The 19,178-nt window shown below is 45.5% G+C and overlaps 1 protein-coding gene across 1 annotated transcript in view; it reads right to left on the bottom strand.

Moving 5' to 3' along the window:
* CCDC198 (coiled-coil domain containing 198) overlaps positions 1-19,178 on the bottom strand; it is a 39,039-nt gene continuing 19,861 nt past the window's right edge. Inside the window, exons 3-6 of the mRNA XM_066608254.1 lie at positions 18,216-18,302; positions 4,609-4,707; positions 2,383-2,560; positions 1-329 (exon numbers count right to left, since the gene is read on the bottom strand). Coding sequence (XP_066464351.1) covers positions 79-329; positions 2,383-2,560; positions 4,609-4,707; positions 18,216-18,302 — 615 coding nt within the window. The 3' untranslated portion in view covers positions 1-78. The remainder of the gene's footprint in view (positions 330-2,382; positions 2,561-4,608; positions 4,708-18,215; positions 18,303-19,178) is intronic.

The following is a 19,178-nucleotide window of genomic DNA, read 5'->3' as shown; positions in this document are numbered from 1 at the left end:
CTGATGTGTTCCATGTAAAACGCCCCTAAGGCTCTGCCCTGGGCATTTATTTAATAATCAATCAAATAAAAGATGATTTTAAAATTCACAATCAAAGAACTCATCAAATGTCGGAATTCTCTCAGCCCGTGTCCGAAACAAGGCGGCTGGTCTTCGGCGACTCTTAGCATCTTCTCTTAACCAACTATCTAGTGAATCTGTGCTTGAGCTGTCATAATTGGACTCACTTCCATCATGGTGGGACTGGAACCACATCTCTAACTTGCCCTTTCCCCAATGACAATCTGTCGCAGTGCTGGGTTCTTGAATATTCCATTGCCATGTGTTGCCTGAAATAAGAGGCACAAGATAAAAACCGAGTCAGAATTTGAACCCAAGAGCTCTCATTTCTAAAGCAGTGGCTCTCCTTGGTGAGATACTTGGGATCTTGGAGAGCTTGTTTGCTGGACATATTGTTTAGCTTCTTGCCTCTTTGAGGTAAGTGCCTAATTAGTCTCATCTTCTTAAAGGGCCATGTACTCGGGACGATTATTGCTCAAAATTCAATCAAAGAACTAAATTGAGCGGTAATTGTCCAGTGTAAAGGCAAATAGGTGAAGCGCGGGGACAGCGATTCAGCAGTGTTCTCTGCCTGTCTGAACACTCTGCACAAGCACTAATGACCTTAGCGGTGACATCAGCGCTTGTGTAGTCATTAAGACAAGGGGTCCCCAACTCCAGTCCTCAGGGACCACCAACAGGTCATGTTTTCAGGATATCCTATAGTAAGAACACCTGTAGCAACGTCTGAGGCACCAACAATATTTACATCACCTGTGCATTACTTGGGAAATCATGAAAACATGACCTGTTGGCGAACGCTGATTTAGACAACTCTTGTCTTGTCTAAATGGGACATACTGCTGCTGTGTTGTCTACACTGCAAACTGCAGCTCCTTATTTGTGTAGCAAACTTGGATTGCTTTTTACCACATTTATAACCTAAAGGGGCCGTACCAGACAGATTGGTGGCAGGGGTGAGTGAAGGGTGATTGGGGGGGGGGGGGGGGTTAGGCTGAGTATTCTCATTTTCCTGCTGCTGCACTACTTCCCCACTGTAAGCGCTGGTCTTCCGCTGCAGGCAATGGGAGGCCGGCAGGGACGTCATCAGTGACGTCCAGTAAACCTACCTTGGGGCTCCTACATTAGAAGCTCCTGTGTAAGGTTTATGGGGCGTCACCAGGCCAGATGGCTGGGTGACGTCATCTATCAGATGCCTCGGGCTGCCGAAATGTCGGTCTGACACTATGGTGATTATATTTCTTTTATATAGTTTTGGGCATGGGGAGCCCAAAACTATATAAAAGAAATAACTGGGAAAACCCCTTTAACTTTTATCATGTATCCATAGGATAGTTGATAAATGTCTGATTGGTCAGGGTCTCTCCACTGAGACCCTCAACGATCTTGAGAACGAGGGTACCATGTCGCTGTCTCCTCCTTACTATGTGCTTGCTGCAACCCACGCAGTGAAGGAGAGATTGAATGCAGCAGTGAAAACACAAGTGGAGTACAGCTCCATTTATTTTCAATGGAACTGCCAGAGATAGTTGAATACAAGCACTTGGCCATTTCCATCAGCCTCCATTGAAATGAATTGAGTGATGATTGCACATACTGTACTCGGCCATTGCTCCATTTCAATCTGATGTCACTACGGGTGGAAGAAGCATTTCCTCAGTGATGAGAAGGAGGGGTCCCCTTTTTTTGGATTGGTGGGGATCTTAGTGGTGAAACTCCCACCGATCAGACTGTAGATAGGTGATAAAAGTTAATTTTGGTAAACCCCTTTAAGGTATCTCTACATAAGACAACTATTGACTGAATAGTCACTTGAAAGAGTGAATTCAAAAGATAGTCGTTCAATTTAAGTATGGCCACCAACAGGGTTAACGAGCGATAAGTTGCTATTTGTTTTGTTTCAGCTTACCAGAAAAATAGTCGCTGGTTGATCAAAAGTCGTCTGTTGTAAACTCATAGTTGTTCGTATTTGAATGATTTGTGAACAGATATGTATGGAGATCCTCTATGAGCGATATCTCAGCAAACAACTAACGAACAATCATCGTTCTGTATAAGAGCTAACGAACCGCTGTGGTTTGCATACTTCAGTGACTTTCCTAAGCGACTATCTGAATGATAGTTGCTCCATGTAAACTGTTACCACTTATTTCTGTATCGAACCTAGGCTGTTACTTTACTACACTTGCTTCATACAACATCCATCCAGATTGTTTCAACCACTGAACTCCAAACCTACTTCCAGACAAACTGAGGGAAATGTGTTTCCTTCTCCTGTCTCTTCGGCACTTTGCAGCATTTACTGTATATTGTAAATCTCACCATGATCCACATTAAAAGTTTCATCATGTTCCACAGGAAGGAAATCTTCATCTTCACGACATTTCATTGCATTTTCTCTCACTTTCTTAGCCTTGATTTCTTTTGTTTTATGTTTATTGATCTTAACTTCCCTTTGGATACTCCTTGTCAATTCTGCCTGCAACGGCAAATGATTCATCTGTGCAGACAAAGGAGGACAATGGATGTGATTAAGACGAGGGGAAGAGGGAGTGCTGCAAGGATAATTCCATGTAGTATGGATCCAATGTGTGTGATTAGTTGTGGTTACAATTAAGGGAAATATAAAGTTGGCCGCACATGGTGACATGTCCCCCAACACTTTTAGTTGGTGAGAATATTTGTCTACCCAGTAAAACAGTAGGAGCCACTAGTGCAGGAGCTGGGGGAGTGGAGGATGACACAAGGATCCAAAAACATGAACAAGAGAACTGCGTCATGTACTGCACACTCCGACTCTGCACTAAGCATTTACAGTGTGTCAGTTTTGTCCAGAGTGTTCATTTAACTGCAATTATTACCAGTCATTGGAGTACATTTTTACACATCAGCAGATGTAAGGACAGATGTAATATAAAGGCACCCAAGGTGGCTGCTGTGGGGTGCCTGGAGAGAGCAGAACATTGCAGATTGGTCTCGTGGGTGGTGGTCTCCACAGGCATTGTAAAGTAAGCAAACAAGAAAGTGAAAAATAAAGTCAAGTCACGAAAATTGGATGAGTGTACCTAGACATCTTCTAGCACAGCAGTCCCAAATGGATGGACCACAGTACGACTGTTGGCCAAAGTTACCAACTGTGTGGACCCTACAGATCTGCTGTCATAGATGCATTGGGGAATGGTGGTGTTCCTCCAATACATCTGAGATGGCATGTGAGTCAGAAAGTACATATCTGGCCAATCTAGGACATTGTACACAGTGGCTCTTTTTTTTGTCTGATTTGATTTATTTTTAAGGGTCTTTTCAGGCATCTGAATCTCAGGGCTTGGACTGAGAAATAATAGCTTAAGCATTTGGCTTCGGGTTTGAATGAGTTGAGGGGTCTTGTTTGGGGTCTGGATAACATTTAGAGGTCTGATCTTGGATCTTAATAATATTATGGGCCTGTTTTGGGGTCGGAATGAGTTTAGAGATCTGGGGTCTTAAGTTTGGGTTCTGGTTTAAATGAATTAGGAGCCTGGTCTGGTTTTCCGAATCACAAATATTAAAACAAATCTAGATGCAAATACTTCCAAAAAGTTTTCAAAATGTTAACAAGATGTATACTGTTGGTGTTCAGCTCGTACCTTCATTGGACTGCAGACCCAGGTAAGCAGAGCTGTGCTAAGACTAATTAAAGATGTTTTGTCATAAAAAAATCTATACTTAACTATTCCTCCCCAGGAAGTCTATTTACCGCATCTTCTCCCTACTGATCTGCTTCTGGCTCCTGCAGTCCCGGGTCATGTTACCACAAGCCATCCGAATTCTTCTTCTTCTGTTATGCAGCTGCAGTCTTCTTCCTACAAGTCAGTGTAGGCTATATCACTAGTGATGTAGCGTTCATTGTATAGCAGGAAGCGCTGGATGCTATGCTGGGTTAATACCGGTCTTGCGACATTAGTATAGGAACTCTCGCAACATGCATGAGCAGTCTCGACATTAGCCCTATATTGCATCCAGCGCTTCCTGCTAGGCAGTGAATGCTACATCACTAGTGACATAGCATACATTGATCTGCAGGAAGAAGACTGCAGCTAGTGGACGCTTTGTTACCAGAAGACAAAGAATCAGCCAGCTGGAGGTGAGGTGACCCAGTTGGATTGCAGAAGACAGGAGAAGATCGGTGGAGGGAAGATGTGGTGAGTAGACTGCCAGGGGAGTAATAGGTAAGTATTGATTTTTGTTTTTAATAACAAAACCCCTTTAAGTATTCCTGCACTAGAATGTGGTTAGGAGTGTAGTAGTGTTAAGCAGCTCCTAAGTTTATCATTGCTATGTAGCTCTGATGATCTACAGTATGCAACTCCCCTGTTGAGTCCATCGACGAGTTTCAGTTCTGTCATGACCATTTTTATCTATAAAATGCCATAATGGATATCGATAAAAAAAAAATTAATCTCCAAAGAGTGAACTAGACTCAGATCCAGTAAAGGACCAAAGTAGAAGTGATCTGGATGTCAAAACCATTCTTTGAATATCAGGAAATGCATGCATGGACTATCTTACCTGTTCTCTCTTGCGGTTTATTTCTTGCATCTGCATCTTGTGAATATGTTGCCTCCTTGCTGAAGTGTTTTTGGCCGTCACAACTTTTTTTTCTAGCTCCTGTTTTCAAGGGAACAGAGAAAATTACATTTACTTTTAACCTACCGATCACTAGAATGGCAAACCCCAATCTCTCACCTTCCACTCGTGCACACATTCAGTGAGGAGGAGAATGTATGCAATGGTGGTCAGACATGCTCTGCCACTCCATGTGATTCTGTTGGAGTTATGGAATCCCCTAACTCATCCTCTTTAACAGTTAGCTGATATTTCAGGCTCTGTTGGAAAAGCACTAACATGCCTCCCACCTGACTGTCCATATCTTCACGTGCCTTTAGTCCAGTAAGGAGATATTATATGGCATGTATATGCTTTGCAAAATATGAATGCATGATTACTGCACTACTTTCTTGCCTACCTTCTGTCTTAGGTGACTTGGTGAAACATGGGCCTTTAGGATGTTGCAACTTGGTTGGTGTTTTAAGATGTACCATCATTTCTAATGTACACTACCCTACCAAAAGTAATTGAACACCTACCTGAGCAAGAATCAAAAGTAGTATTTATTTCCATATGTAAATACTTAGTGGGGATCCTTATTAATTATTATTAATAACTCAGACAAAGCAAACAAATGTAGCAGATTCATCTCAGCACGGCTGAGTGCTTTGTCACTGTTATCTTACATTTGCAGCTTGGAAAGAGACGCTGACAGGAGGATCCCTACAGGACTCAGTGTTGACTTAGTTCCAACGTAGTGTAAAAAGAGAAATTCATCACCATCCACTGACACAACAATAACTCTGCTGTATGACAATTATCTCTGCGATCCCGGCCTACGTTTTATAAATACCCTAAAGCAACCTTCTAAAGAGCTTACAGCTTCATTCTGGCAACGTGTTGCTATACTGTACACTATCTAACCAAAAGTAATTGGACACTTGAGAAAGATCAAACGTATTTATTTCCATATGTTAATACTAAGTGGGGCTCCTTTGGCCCTCATGACATCAGATACTATCTGTTGTATATATTCAACTAATGTCTGATACACATCAGCCAGTATTTCCCTCCATTCATCCTGCAAACATCTGGTGAGTTCTCTCAAAGTAGATGCATTGGCCTGTTTACAATGTCGCTGGGAGTGTCTTCATTGAACTGTTGAACAGAAGAAAATTTTATGGATTGGCAAGAACCATGAATATGGAGGTGTACCTTAATATTCTGGATAACAATGTACTTCCGACAATGTGGTAATAGTCTGGGAATAGTCAATAATACTTCCAACAAGACAACGCACCTTGCCACAAATCCAACACTGTTTTACGTTGGTTTGAGGACATAGATGTTCCACGATTGAACCGACCCAACCTGAACCCTACTGAGCATCTTTGAGATGAACTGGAACATTAGGTCAGGAAATATGAACAGTGTCATCTCCTTTTAAAGTACTCAGAAGACGTTTGCAGTATGAATGGAGGGAAATACCAGCTGAAGTGTATCAGACGTTAGTAGAAAGTATGCCACGGAGAATATCCAATGTCATTAGGACCAAAGGATCCCCACTAAGTATTGACGTATGGAAATAAATACTACTTTTGAGTCTTGCTCAGGTGTCCAGTTATTTTTGATAGTATAGTATATAGTATATAGACAAATTACCACCACCCTGCAACTTTGTTCCATGAGATCAAAAGCGTTAAAATACAGCATATCAAGAAACCAAATCTACTGCACTATACGTTTAGACGCATTTCAGTACATTTTCCCAGAGAATTCCTTAAATACTTTTAAAGTTACAAAATACATTATTTGGTACCTAAATCTCGTCTAGCTGGAGCTTACGTCGAACAAATACAAATCATAGTAATTTTCCTGATCACTCTGGCAACAGTCTCGTTCCTTGTGTCTATATGCTTTACTGCACTAAATGTACTTTATATATTATGGTAGTCTTTGTGCCGTGTGTAGGTTGGCGACTCTTTATGAATACATCTGCATAAATATAACCTTGATCCATTGCTATGTGCCTTTATTCAACAGATATTTATATGTAATAAAGTCTAATGCCTCATTCTTCACCTGCTGTTCCAGACAAAGCTAATCAGTAAATATTACATTACTAATGCAAAATATGCAAAAAAGGAAGTCATTTATTTTCTCTGTTTAAACAATATGTCTGTCACTGCAAAATCCGCAGCTCAGCTAGCTTTTCCAACCCCAAGAATGGTAAATCTAACTATCTATGCAATAATACGTAACATCAGGACTGACTTTATAAGGTTTTGTCATATGTGTGGAAATGTGCTACTCATGTGGTGTGGCACTCATTGCTTGTGATGACCATGAATCTTAATACAGTGATACCTTGTGTTAAGATACCTTGCCTCAACTTACAAGCTTTTTGACTTGAGAGCAGGCTCTCTCCCGAATTTTTGCTTTGACTTAAGAGCAAAAACTTGGGTTAAGAGCCTTGCTTTCAATGGGGCTGCTGCCGACGACCCCTGCAGTGATTTTCGGGGAAGGGCTTTAAATATAAGCCCTTCCCTGAAAATCATCCCTGGCTGTAGTAAAAAATATATACTCCCCTGGCCACCGCTGCCAGGGCTCAGGCGTGTCTAGCCGCTGCTTGTTCTCCCTGCATTTTTAATCCCCGCCTGCTGAAAAGCTTCTTAGCAGCGCAGGGAGAACAGGCGGTGACCAGACGCGCCTAAGAACCGGAAGACAGGTGAATATATATTTTATTTATTTTTTTACTTCAGCTAGGGATGATTTCAGGGAAGGGCTTATATTTAAAGCCCTTCCCCCAAAATCACTGCGGGGATGCCGGCATACTATTGCTTTCAATAGGGCAACACCATCCCAATTGAAATCAGTGGGAGAGCTGTGCGATCCGGAACGGATTAATGGCTTTTCCATTCATTTTAATGGGGAAAATGGTTTTGAGATAAGAGTGTTTTGGGTAAAGAGCTCCGTCATGGAACAAATTAAACTCTTAACCCAAAGCACCACTGTATTCATGGTCTAGTGGTATTATGTAGATATTGTACAGCATTGACAACAGACATTGCATTACTTTATGTATGCAGCTGTTACACTGTTTCCCTGAAAATAAGACCTACCGGGAAAATAAGCCCTATCATGATTTTTCTGATTTTTGAGGATGTAGTATGATTTTTTTCAGGATTTTGTGAGGATGCTTGAACTATAAGCCCTACTCCAAAAAAGTCCTAGTTACAGGTAATTAAAAAAGTAAATTCAAATAGTGTCCAGGCAGCTATATATATAAAAAAAGTAAAATCTTTTGGAGCAAAAATTAATATAAGACCCTGTCTTATTTTTGGGGAAGCAGGGTATTTGGTCACTGTATGTTGGTGTTATTTGAGCACTGTTTGGTGGTGATTACTTTGTATGGTTACTTAGGCACTATATAGTATATTATTTTTGCAGTGCATTGAGGTGACATTAATGTATATACCATTGTTATTACAGATATAGTTATATTTAACCAAATACTGCTAACTTGCTAAAACAAGTTATCTTCTCTTAACACAACAAAAGCCGTTGAAAGACAAGAAAAAGTTTTGTATCACAGTTTATTTAACATGAAAAGTGTCAAGTTAAACTTTGCTACATCTGTATGGAAATGTTATTTGGCAGCTTATACTGAAATACAATTGTTAAGGTTATTTTTTACACTGTATCACAGCATGCCATATGATGGTAGGGATGGCAATGGAGAGAACCACACTGGAAACCATCCAACGTAAGCCTGCCATTCTATTCTCCAATATTGCTCAATCAATTCAAGACTCTACAACCCCTGAAAAAAATTATGGAATCACCAGTAAGAGAATGATCAACCAGTTTTTTACTTCATAGCAAATACACAAATCACAGATATGGCATAAAACAATGTCTAATAACTGAGCTTTCTGACTTCATGAAACACACCTCAAATGAGTGAAAGTACACTACTTTAATTAATCTCTTATGTTTTTCCAGATCAAGTTAATTAAAATTATAGGATCGCGTTGTAATTCGCATTTTTAAAACAAACTCCAGCACAAGTCTGGAAATGCAAATTAGTCTGCAGTTAAAAGGCATGGGCTTAGCAGCGCATTATTACGTATACTGCACAGGGAAGGAGAGGGTTAATTTAATGTGTTACCTTGCATGTAAAACACAATAAGAGGAAAAAGGACAGAGGTAGATATGCCTCACGCTTGTCAGTATCAAGCAGGTCCCTGTGACACAGCAGAGGTCAGGTGGTTTTACAATGTAGCAGGTGGAGAAGAGTTTCCCTGCAGCACTGGTGACAGAGCATGCGGAGCAGAAGGTAGGCGCCTCCCTGCAACTTGTGCAAGTTCTGTGAAAGGTTGAGAGAGGGCCTGTGTTAGTGACAGATTTGGCCATAAAGAGAAGTATGATACCCTTGTATCTGGTAGATAATGCTGCTTAGAGAAAATACTTTTTAAAGAGTGAGAACCACAGAAGGCCAGGGGCGTAATTATAGGGGGTTCGGTTGCACCCGGGCCCAGAAGCCTTAGGGGGTCCATAAGACCTCTCTTCTCTATAGGGAGAGCCTAGTACTATTAATGAAGCATTATATGTGGGGCCTCTGTTACAGATTTTGCATTGGGCCTAGAAGCTTCAAGTTGCGTCTCTGCCGAAGGACATTTGTAAATATTCATTGGCCATTACAATGTTTGTTAAAAACTGTGCCTAACTGAACAACCCATATATATATTACTGTCCTCTTCTCTGAGAAGGCAGTGCTTACTGTGGCCTAAAGAGATGATTGAATGAAAGTGATATTCACAAATGATTTACAAATCTGCATTGACCACAATGGTTTAGTAACCTTTATCTGGTACCGTTCTAATGAAACATAAAAAGGACTTGCTGAAGGAAACAATCAAATGTCCCTTCTGTTTTATGACATGATGTATATGTTAGATAAAGAACCAGGGAAATGTCAATCACTACTTCTTCAGGAAAGTCATATCAACTCAATGACATGCACATTAAAAAGTCTGGATCTCAAGCCAATTAAGAATTTAGATAGGGAATGATAGAAAAGGGGTTGTACCAAAATTATCTCTATGCCAGAGATAAAACATAGGATAGCATTCGGGCAAAGCGCAATGCTAAACATGGACACAATCTGGAAAAGTGGGGATATCGGTATAGCAACTAAACGCAGGATAGTGCAAACCACTGTTTTCCCCATAGCCACGTATGGATGTGAAAGCTGGACTGCAAAAAAAGCTGATAGGAGGATTGATGCATTGGAACTGTAGTGCTGGCGAAAGCTGCTGCGTATACCCTGGACGGCGAGAGTAACAAACAGAGGAGTCCTGAACTATATAAGACCCGAAATATCACTGGAGGGGAAGATGGCCCGACTCAGACTCATGTATTTTGCCCATGTAATGTAAGCAGAATCGCTAGAAAAATCTATAATGCTTGGACAGATCAGTGGCAAAAGAAGACCCGGCTGCTAAAGAATACGATGGCTGATACTGGCATGGATATCACACAACTGAAAGAAGCAGTGCAAAACCGAAAAACATGGGGGAGAGCTCGCCTTTAGGGTCGCCAAGGGTCGTGAACGACTTACGGCTAACAACAACAACAAAAATTAACTTTTATCATCTATCCTTAGGATAGATGAGAAAAGTCAGATCGGTGAACATCTCACCACTGAAACTACCACCGATTCCGAGAACAGGGACTTGTGTTCCCCTCTTCTTGTGACTGCATGGAAGCTTCTCCCACTTGCGGTGACGCAACATTGAATGAAACCATGGCCACGCATGCACGGCCACCATTCCATTAATTTCAAAGGGACTGACGGAAATAGCTGAGCGCTTCTACTCAGCTATCTCAGGTAGTCTCATTGAAAATGCATGGAGCGGCATAGCACATGGACGGCCATTTCTCCATTCTATCTCTAGCTCACTCTAGGGTTGGGGGATGCAGTGAGCCTGCTGTGAGGAAAATGAGGAAAAACAGGACCCATGTGCTCGGGATTGGTGGAGGTCTCAGCGGTGAGATCCCCCCCAATCAGTCTTTTATCACCTATCCTGTTGATAGATGATAACAATTAACTCTGATGAAACCATTTTAAAGAATTCAAGCCATTATAACAGCTCGAGGAGGGGCGACTATGTATTAGTTGGGATTTATTTTGTTGATGTTTCCATAATTGTTTCCTCTACTGTTTCCGTGTCTGGCTCTCCCCACCTGTAGCATGTCGACCAACAGTTCTCTCCTTTTACACAAGCAGTGAGAAGAGCTGTCGCTCTTCATGCTATGGGGGGGGGGGGGGGGGGAGAGCCCTGCAAGGCCTGCCTCTTTGACTGGAGAGCTCCATTCTGAATTCAGCCAGGCAAACTTCACTGCAATGTATAAAACAAACTTTGTGATTCCCTCGTTTTTGCTGGCGGTTGTAGGAGACTGGACTCACAAGCTTGCGATACTATAATGTTGGCCATAATGGTTGTCAAAACGTTTTTAAGAAGATGAAGAAAAAGTTGTGTGGTATTGTAAACAACTTGAGAGTGTTAGATAGTTCAAAGATCTGCTCAACAGTATACTTTAGAGAAGCATCATGTGACAGCACATGGGCTCCCGAGAGCTCCATAATGTGGCACTATACAGTCTCCAAGTGTTACTAATCCCACCATAGCCTTTGCTGTTTGCTGAAACCCACAGTTGGGCCCCCTTAAAAATAGCTCCTTTACCCCTGATGACGCCAGAGTTATGGTGAAACATGTTGGAGGAGCTGTTTACTTTAGCACGGAGCCTCATGTAGTCTTTCTCGCTATGCTTATGTCAGACTCTGTTTATCTGGCAGCATTTATTACACATGCAGTCAGTTCATGCAGGGATCTAATCACTTGCTGAATCTTCAGTATACAGCAGTGTACTGCTGCATGGTAGCGCGCACCATTTGCAGCAAGTGTGATCCTGATACTTGTGCATAATTAGCAAAGCAGAATATTGTTTCTCTTAGACCGGTTTTGTCTGATATATTACACTCATTCACACTATATTGAGACTGATCTTTTTAATTTATTGCTACCACAATATATTTTACTACATAACAATAAAGGTTAGTAGAGATGAGCGAACGTACTCGTCTGAGCTTGATACTCGTTCGAGTATTAGCGTGTTCGAGATGCTCGTTACTCGAGACGAGTACCACGTGATGTTCGAGTTACTTTCACTTTCATCTCTGAGACGTTAGCGCACTTTTCTGGCCAATAGAAAGACAGGGAAGGCATTACAACTTCCCCCTGCGACGTTCAAGCCCTATACCACCCCCCTGCAGTGAGTGGCTGGCGAGATCAGGTGTCACCCGAGTATAAAAGTCGGCCCCTCCCGCGGCTCGCCACAGATGCATTCTGACAGAGATCAGGGAAAGTGCTGCTGGTGCCGGAGCTGCTATAGGGAGAGCGTTAGGAGTATTTTAGGCTTCAAGAACCCCAACGGTCCTTCTTAGGGCCACATCTAACCGTGTGCAGTAGTGTGGAGGCTGCTTTTTGCAGTGTTGCACTTTTTTTTTTTTTGTATATCGGCCGTGCAGAGCATTGCGCCCTGCAGTAATTATACATAGTCCAGGGCCAGTAGTGGTGGTGAGGCAGGGACAGAAGACATATTTATTGAATATAGGCAGTGGGCCTTTCCAAAAACATTTGGGAAAAAAAATCTATTTGGGCTGCCTGTGACTGTCCTCAGTGTACTGGCTCTGTGCTGGGGGTAGTTGTCCTCCTAATTCATACGCAGCCAGCTAAGTGTTACAGCAGGCTTGCGCAAAATTATTTCCTGGCTCTGTGTTGGCTGTTACATCACCGCTGTATTCCAGTCCACAGTGCAACAGTCTGCAGTTATTTTACATACTCCAGGGCCAGTAGTGGTGAGGCAGGGACAGAAGAATATATATTGAATATAGGCAGTGGGCCTTTCCAAAAACATTTGGGAAAAAAAATCTATTTGGGCTGCCTGTGACTGTCCTCAGTGTACTGGGTCTGTGCTGGGGGTAGTTGTCCTCCTAATTCATACGCAGCCAGCTAAGTGTTACAGCAGGCTTGTGCAAAATTATTTCCTGGCTCTGCTGTGCGTTCCGTAAGCGAAGTCAGCCTCCAACCACAGGCCAATAAGCGGCACATTTAATTACAGCGTTCTGTTTCTGCACTACTGGTAATACAGCATGCTGAGGGGTAGGGGTAGGCCTACAGGACGTGGACGCGGGCGAGGACACGGAGGCCCAAGTCAGGGTGTGGGCAGGGCCGAGCCAGTGCGGTGGCCAGGAGTAGAGGCAGGGCCAGACTGAATAATCCACCAACTGTTTCCCAAAGCGCCCCCTCGCGCCATGCCACCCTGCAGAGGTCAAGGTGCTCTACGGTGTGGCAGTTTTTTTCACAGAGACGCCTGATGACCGACGAACAGTGGTGTGCAACCTTTGTCGCGCCAAGATCAGCTGGGGAGCCACCACCACCAGCATGCGCAGGCATATGATGGCCAAGCACCCCACAAGGTGGGACGAAGGCCGTTCACCGCCTCCGGTTTGCACCACTGTCTCTCCCCCTGTGCCCCAACCTGCCACTGAGATCCAACCCCTCTCTGAGGACACAGGCACTACCGTCTCCTGGCCTGCACCCACACCCTCACCTCCGCTGTCCTCGGCCCCATCCAGCAATGTCTCTCAGCGCAGCGTCCAGACGTCGCTAGCGCCACTGTTTGAGCGCAAGCGCAAGTACGCCGCCATGCGCCCGCACACTCAAGCGTTAAACGTGCACATTGCCAAATTGATCAGCCTGGAGATGCTGCCGTATAGGCTTGTGGAAACGGAGGCTTTCAAAAGCATGATGGCGGCGGCGGCCCCGCGCTACTCGGTTCCCAGTTGCCACTACTTTTCCCGATGTGCCGTCCCAGCCCTGCACGACCACATCTCCCGCAACATTGTACGCGCCCTCACCAACGCGGTTACTGCCAAGGTCCACTTAACAACAGACACGTGGACAAGCACAGGCGGGCAGGGCCACTATATCTCCCTGACGGCACATTGGGTGAATTTAGTGAAGGCTGGGACAGAGTCAGAGCCTGGGACCGCTCACGTCCTACCCACCCCCAGAATTGCGGGCCCCAGCTCGGTGGTGGTATCTGCGGCGGTGTATGCTTCCTCCACTAAACCACCCTCCTCCTCCTCCAACGCAACCTCTGTCTCGCAATCAAGATGTGTCAGCAGCAGCAGCACGTCGCCAGCAGTCAGTGTTGCGCGGCGTGGCAGCACAGCGGTGGGCAAGCGTCAGCAGGCCATGCTGAAACTACTCAGCTTAGGAGAGAAGAGGCACACGGCCCATGAACTGCTGCAGGGTCTGACAGAGCAGACCGACCGCTGGCTTGCGCCGCTGAGCCTCCAACCGGGCATGGTCGTGTGTGACAACGGCCGTAAGCTGGTGGCGGCTCTGCAGCTCGGCAGCCTCACGCACGTGCCATGCCTGGCCCATGTCTTTAATTTGGTGGTTCAGCGCTTTCTGAAAAGCTACCCACACTTGTCATACCTGCTCGGAAAGGTGCGCCGGGTCAGCGCACATTTCCACAACTCCAAGACGGACGCTGCCACCCTGCTGACCCTGCAACATCGGTTTAATCTGCCAGTGCACCGACTGCTGTGCGACGTGCCCACACGGTGGAACTCTACGCTCCACATGTTGGCCAGGCTCTATGAGCAGCGTAGAGCTATAGTGGAATACCAACTCCAACATGGGCGGCGTAGTGGGAGTCAGCCTCCTCAATTCTTTACAGAAGAGTGGGCTTGGTTGGCAGACATCTGCCAGGTCCTTGGAAACTTTGAGGAGTCTACCCAGATGGTGAGCGGGGATGCTGCAATCATTAGCGTCACCATTCCTCTGCTATGCCTCTTGAGAAGTTCCCTGCAAAGCATAAAGGCAGACGCTTTGCACTCGGAAACGGAGGCGGGGGAAGACAGTATGTCGCTGGATAGTCAGAGCACCCTCATGTCTATATCTCAGCGCATTGAGGAGGAGGAGGAGGGGGAGGAGCATGAGGAGGAGGGGGAAGAGACAGCTTGGCCCACTGCTGAGGGTACCCATGCTGCTTGCCTGTCATCCTTTCAGCGTGTATGGCCGGAGGAGGAGGATCCTGAAAGTGATCTTCCTAGTGAGGACAGCCATGTGTTGCGTACAGGTACCCTGGCACACATGGCTGACTTCATGTTAGGATGCCTTTCTCGTGACCCTCGCGTTACACGCATTCTGGCCACTACGGATTACTGGGTGTACACACTGCTCGACCCACGGTATAAGGAGAACCTTTCCACTCTCATTCCCGAAGAGGAAAGGGGTTCGAGAATGATGCTATACCACAGGGCGCTGGTGGACAAACTGATGGTAAACTTCCCATCCAACAGTGCTAATGGCAGAAGGCACAGTTCTGAGGGCCAGGTAGCAGGGGAGGCGCAGAGATCAGGCAGCATGTACAGCGCAGGCAGGGGAACATTCTACAAGGCCTTTGCCAGCTTTATGGCTCCCCAGCAAGACTGTGTCACCGCTCCCCAGTCAAGGCTGAGTTGGCGGAAGCACTGTAAAAGGATGGTGAGGGAGTACGTAGCCGATCGCACGACCGTCCTCGGTGACGCCTCTGCCCCCTACAACTACTGGGTGTCGAAGCTGGACACGTGGCCTGAACTCGCGCTGTATGCCCTGGAGGTGCTTGCTTGTCCTGCGGCTAGCGTCTTGTCAGAGAGGGTGTTTAGTGTGGCTGGGGGAATCATCACGGATAAGCTTACCCGCCTGTCAACCGACAGTGCCGACAGGCTTACACTCATCAAGATGAACAAAGCCTGGATTTCCCCAGACTTCTCTTCTTCACCAGCGGACAGCAGCGATACCTGAGCAATACGTAGGCTGCACCTGCGGATGGAAGCATCGTTCTCTATCACCATCAAAAACGGGGACATTTTTGCTTCATCAATCTGTGTATAATATTCCTCCTCCTCCTCCTCCTGCTCCTCCTCCTGAAACCTCACATAATCACGCCGAACGGGCAATTTTTCTTAGGCCCACAAGGCTCAGTCATATAATTTTTGTAAACAATTTTTATACGTTTCAATGCTCATTAAAGCGTTGAAACTTGCACCTGAACCAATTTTTATCTTAACCGGGCTGCCTCCAGGCCTAGTTACCAATTAAAGGGGCTGTCCCGCGCCGAAACATTTTTTGTTTTTTTTAACCCCCCCCCCCCCCCCCCCGTTCGGCGCGAGACAACCCCGATGCAGGGGTTAAAAAAACAAACCGGAGAGTGCTTACCTGAATCCCGGCGGTCCGGCGTCTTCATACTCACCTGCTGAAGATGGCCGCCGGGGTCTGCTCCCTCCGTGGACCGCAGCTCTTCTGTGCGGTCCATTGCCGATTCCAGCCTCCTGATTGGCTGGAATCGGCACGTGACGGGGCGGAGCTACACGGAGCCGGCATTCTGCACGAGCGGCCCCATTGAAGACAGCAGAAGACCCGGACTGCGCAAGCGCGGCTAATTTGGCCATCGGAGGCCGAAAATTAGTCGGCACCATGGAGACGAGGACGCCAGCAACGGAGCAGATAAGTATAAAACTTTTGATAACTTCTGTATGGCTCATAATTAATGCACAATGTACATTACAAAGTGCATTAATATGGCCATACAGAAGTGTATAGACCCACTTGCTGCCGCGGGACAACCCCTTTAAGCCACATTAACCAAAGTGATTAATGGGTTTCACCTGCACTCTTGGTTGGGCATGGGCAATTTTTCTGAGGTACATTAGTACTGTTGGTACACCAATTTTTTGGGGCCCTCGCCTACAGTGTAATCCAATTAATTTTTTGCCCACCTGCATTACAGCTGACGTTACATCAGATGTGCTGGGCACTGCAATGGGATATATTTATGTACCGCTGGTGGGTTCCAGGGAGCGACCCATGCTGTGGGTCCACAGGGAGTTGTAACTACATGTGTCCACTTCTAAAGAACCCCAGTCTGACTGGGGCATGCAGTGTGGGCCGAAGCCCACCTGCATTAAACATGACATTACCTCAGCTGTGATGGGCAATGCAATGGGATATATTTATGTACCGCCGGTGGCTTCCTGGCACCCACCCATGCAGTCGGTCCACACGGAGTTGTAACTACATGTGTCCACTTCTAAAGAACCCCAGTCTGACTGGGGCATGCAGTGTGGGCCGAAGCCCACCTGCATTAAACATGACATTACCTCAGCTGTGATGGGCAATGCTATTGGATATATTTATGTGCCGCCGGTGGCTTCCTGGCACCCACCCATGCTGTCGGTCCACAGGGACTTCACAATAGGGAGTTGTACCTGCCTGTGTCTATGAATTAAAAAGCCCGGTCAGGTTGGGGCATGCAGTGTGGGCCGAAGCCCACCTGCATTTAATCTGACGTTAGCTCTGCTGTCCAGGGCACTGCAATGGGATACATTTATGTACAGCCGGTGGGTTCCAGGGAGCCACCCATGCTGTGGGTGCACACGGAATTCCCATTGCGGAGTTGGGGATTCCCAGTTGTACCTGCCTGTGACTATTTATAAAAAAGCGCGGTCTGACTGGGGCATGCAGACACCTTGACAGAATGAATAGTGTGTGGCACATAGGTTCCCCATTGCTATGCCCACGTGTGCAGCTCCTGATGGCGGTGGCACAGGATTATATTTCTCATTGCTTCTGTACAGCATTGTGGGCTATCGCCCCGCCCCTTTTAAAGAGGGTCGCTGCCTAGCCGTGCCAACCCTCTGCAGTGTGTGCCTGCGGTTCCTCCTCATGGCAGACGCACTTATAAATAGACATGAGTGTGGCGTGGCATGAGGGCAGCTGAAGGCTGCGCAGGGACAATTTGGTGTTCGCTGTGGACACTGGGTCGTGCAGGAGGGGGTTGGGCAGCATGTAACCCAGGAGAAGTGGCAGCGGAGTGTCATGCAGGCAGTGATTGTGCTTTGTTGGAGGTAGTGTGGTGCTTAGCTAAGGTATGCATTGCTAATGAGGGCTTTTCAGAAGTAAAAATTGTTGGGAGGGGGGGGGCACTCTTGCCGCTATTGTGGCTTAATAGTGGGACCTGGGAACTTGAGATGCAGCCCAACATGTAGCCCCTCGCCTGCCCTATCCGTTGTTGTGTCGTTCCCATCACTTTCTTGAATTGCCCAGATTTTCACAAATGGAAACCTTAGCGAGCATCGGCGATATACAAAAATGCTCGGGTCGCCCATTGACTTTAATGGGGTTCGTTACTCGAAACGAACCCTCGAGCATCGCGAAAATTTCGTCCCAAGTAACGAGCACCCGAGCATTTTGGTGCTCGGTCATCTCTAAAGGTTAGTTTTTAAGGGGACCCAACTGTGGGTTTCAGTTTATGGCAAACACTGTGGTGGGATTAGTTACAATTTAACCCTAGTGGGCCCTTGAGCCCCCAAAGTTTCATTTCAAGTGTTACTAGATAGAGTCTGGGCACACATAAAAGCCATGTGAACAAGAAATAAAAATACCCACCTGCTCCTTTCTTGCAGCCGCAGCCTCTTGCTTAGTCATAATCCTCCCCGCAGCTAATATTGAAGGCAGAACTGCTGGTTCTAGTTTCTGCAGAGTAAAAGTTTGGGATAAGAAAAAAAACTATTGAGACAGATATGTAAGAAAACATTGAGGTTTAGCTGTGCATAAAGATTGTTGAAGGGGAACTTCTGCTGCATACATTTTATGACCTATCAGTTAGACATAAATTAGATTACTGGCGTAACTAGAGGGAATGCAGGGGATGCGGTTGCACCCGGGCCCAGGAGCTTTAGGGGGCCCATAAGGCCTCTCTTATCCATATAGGGAGCCCAGTACTATCAATAAAGCATTATAGTTGGGTCCCTGTTACAGGTTTTGCATTGGGGCCCAGGAGCTTCATGTTACGCCTCTGAATTAGATGTGTAGGTCCCAAGTTCCCATTTTTGAAAACTGGATATGCATGTTACTTCAAACTCCACAGAGGTGAACGGAGATATGGAAGTAGTAAGACTTATGAACACTTGTAAGTAGTGATGAGCAAACTTTTGAAAAGTTTGGTTCAGTTGCTTTGCTGAATTTTGGCAAAACATTTGGTTTGGTTGAAATTTGTATGAACCACACTGTAACTTCACCCATACCCGTAAAACTAGTGTATAACATTGTCTAAGAACCATAAAAACCCTCTATAACACTTGTAGGGCACTTTGGACTGTATAATGACACTTTATAACTGTTTTATGGCAAAGGAGATAAAAAAGATAGAAAAAAGAAGGGAAAAGAAAGAAAAAGACCCATCTAGGAGAAAGTAAAAGGAAGGAGGTAAAAGAAGGAGAAGAAGGAAAAAGCAGAAGAACAAGGAAGAAGAAGGAGAAAGGAGGAGGCAGATGAAGAAAAAGGGAAATGAAGGAGAAGGTAAGAGAAGAAGAAAAAGATTCCTTTTCCTCTATCTTCTTCTTCCTTCTT

The sequence above is a fragment of the Eleutherodactylus coqui genome, chromosome 6 (assembly GCF_035609145.1).
Source record: "Eleutherodactylus coqui strain aEleCoq1 chromosome 6, aEleCoq1.hap1, whole genome shotgun sequence".
Lineage (NCBI taxonomy): Eukaryota > Metazoa > Chordata > Amphibia > Anura > Eleutherodactylidae > Eleutherodactylus > Eleutherodactylus coqui.
The sequence above is the reverse complement of the archived record's forward strand: the minus strand, read 5'-3'. Positions and strand labels throughout refer to the sequence as shown.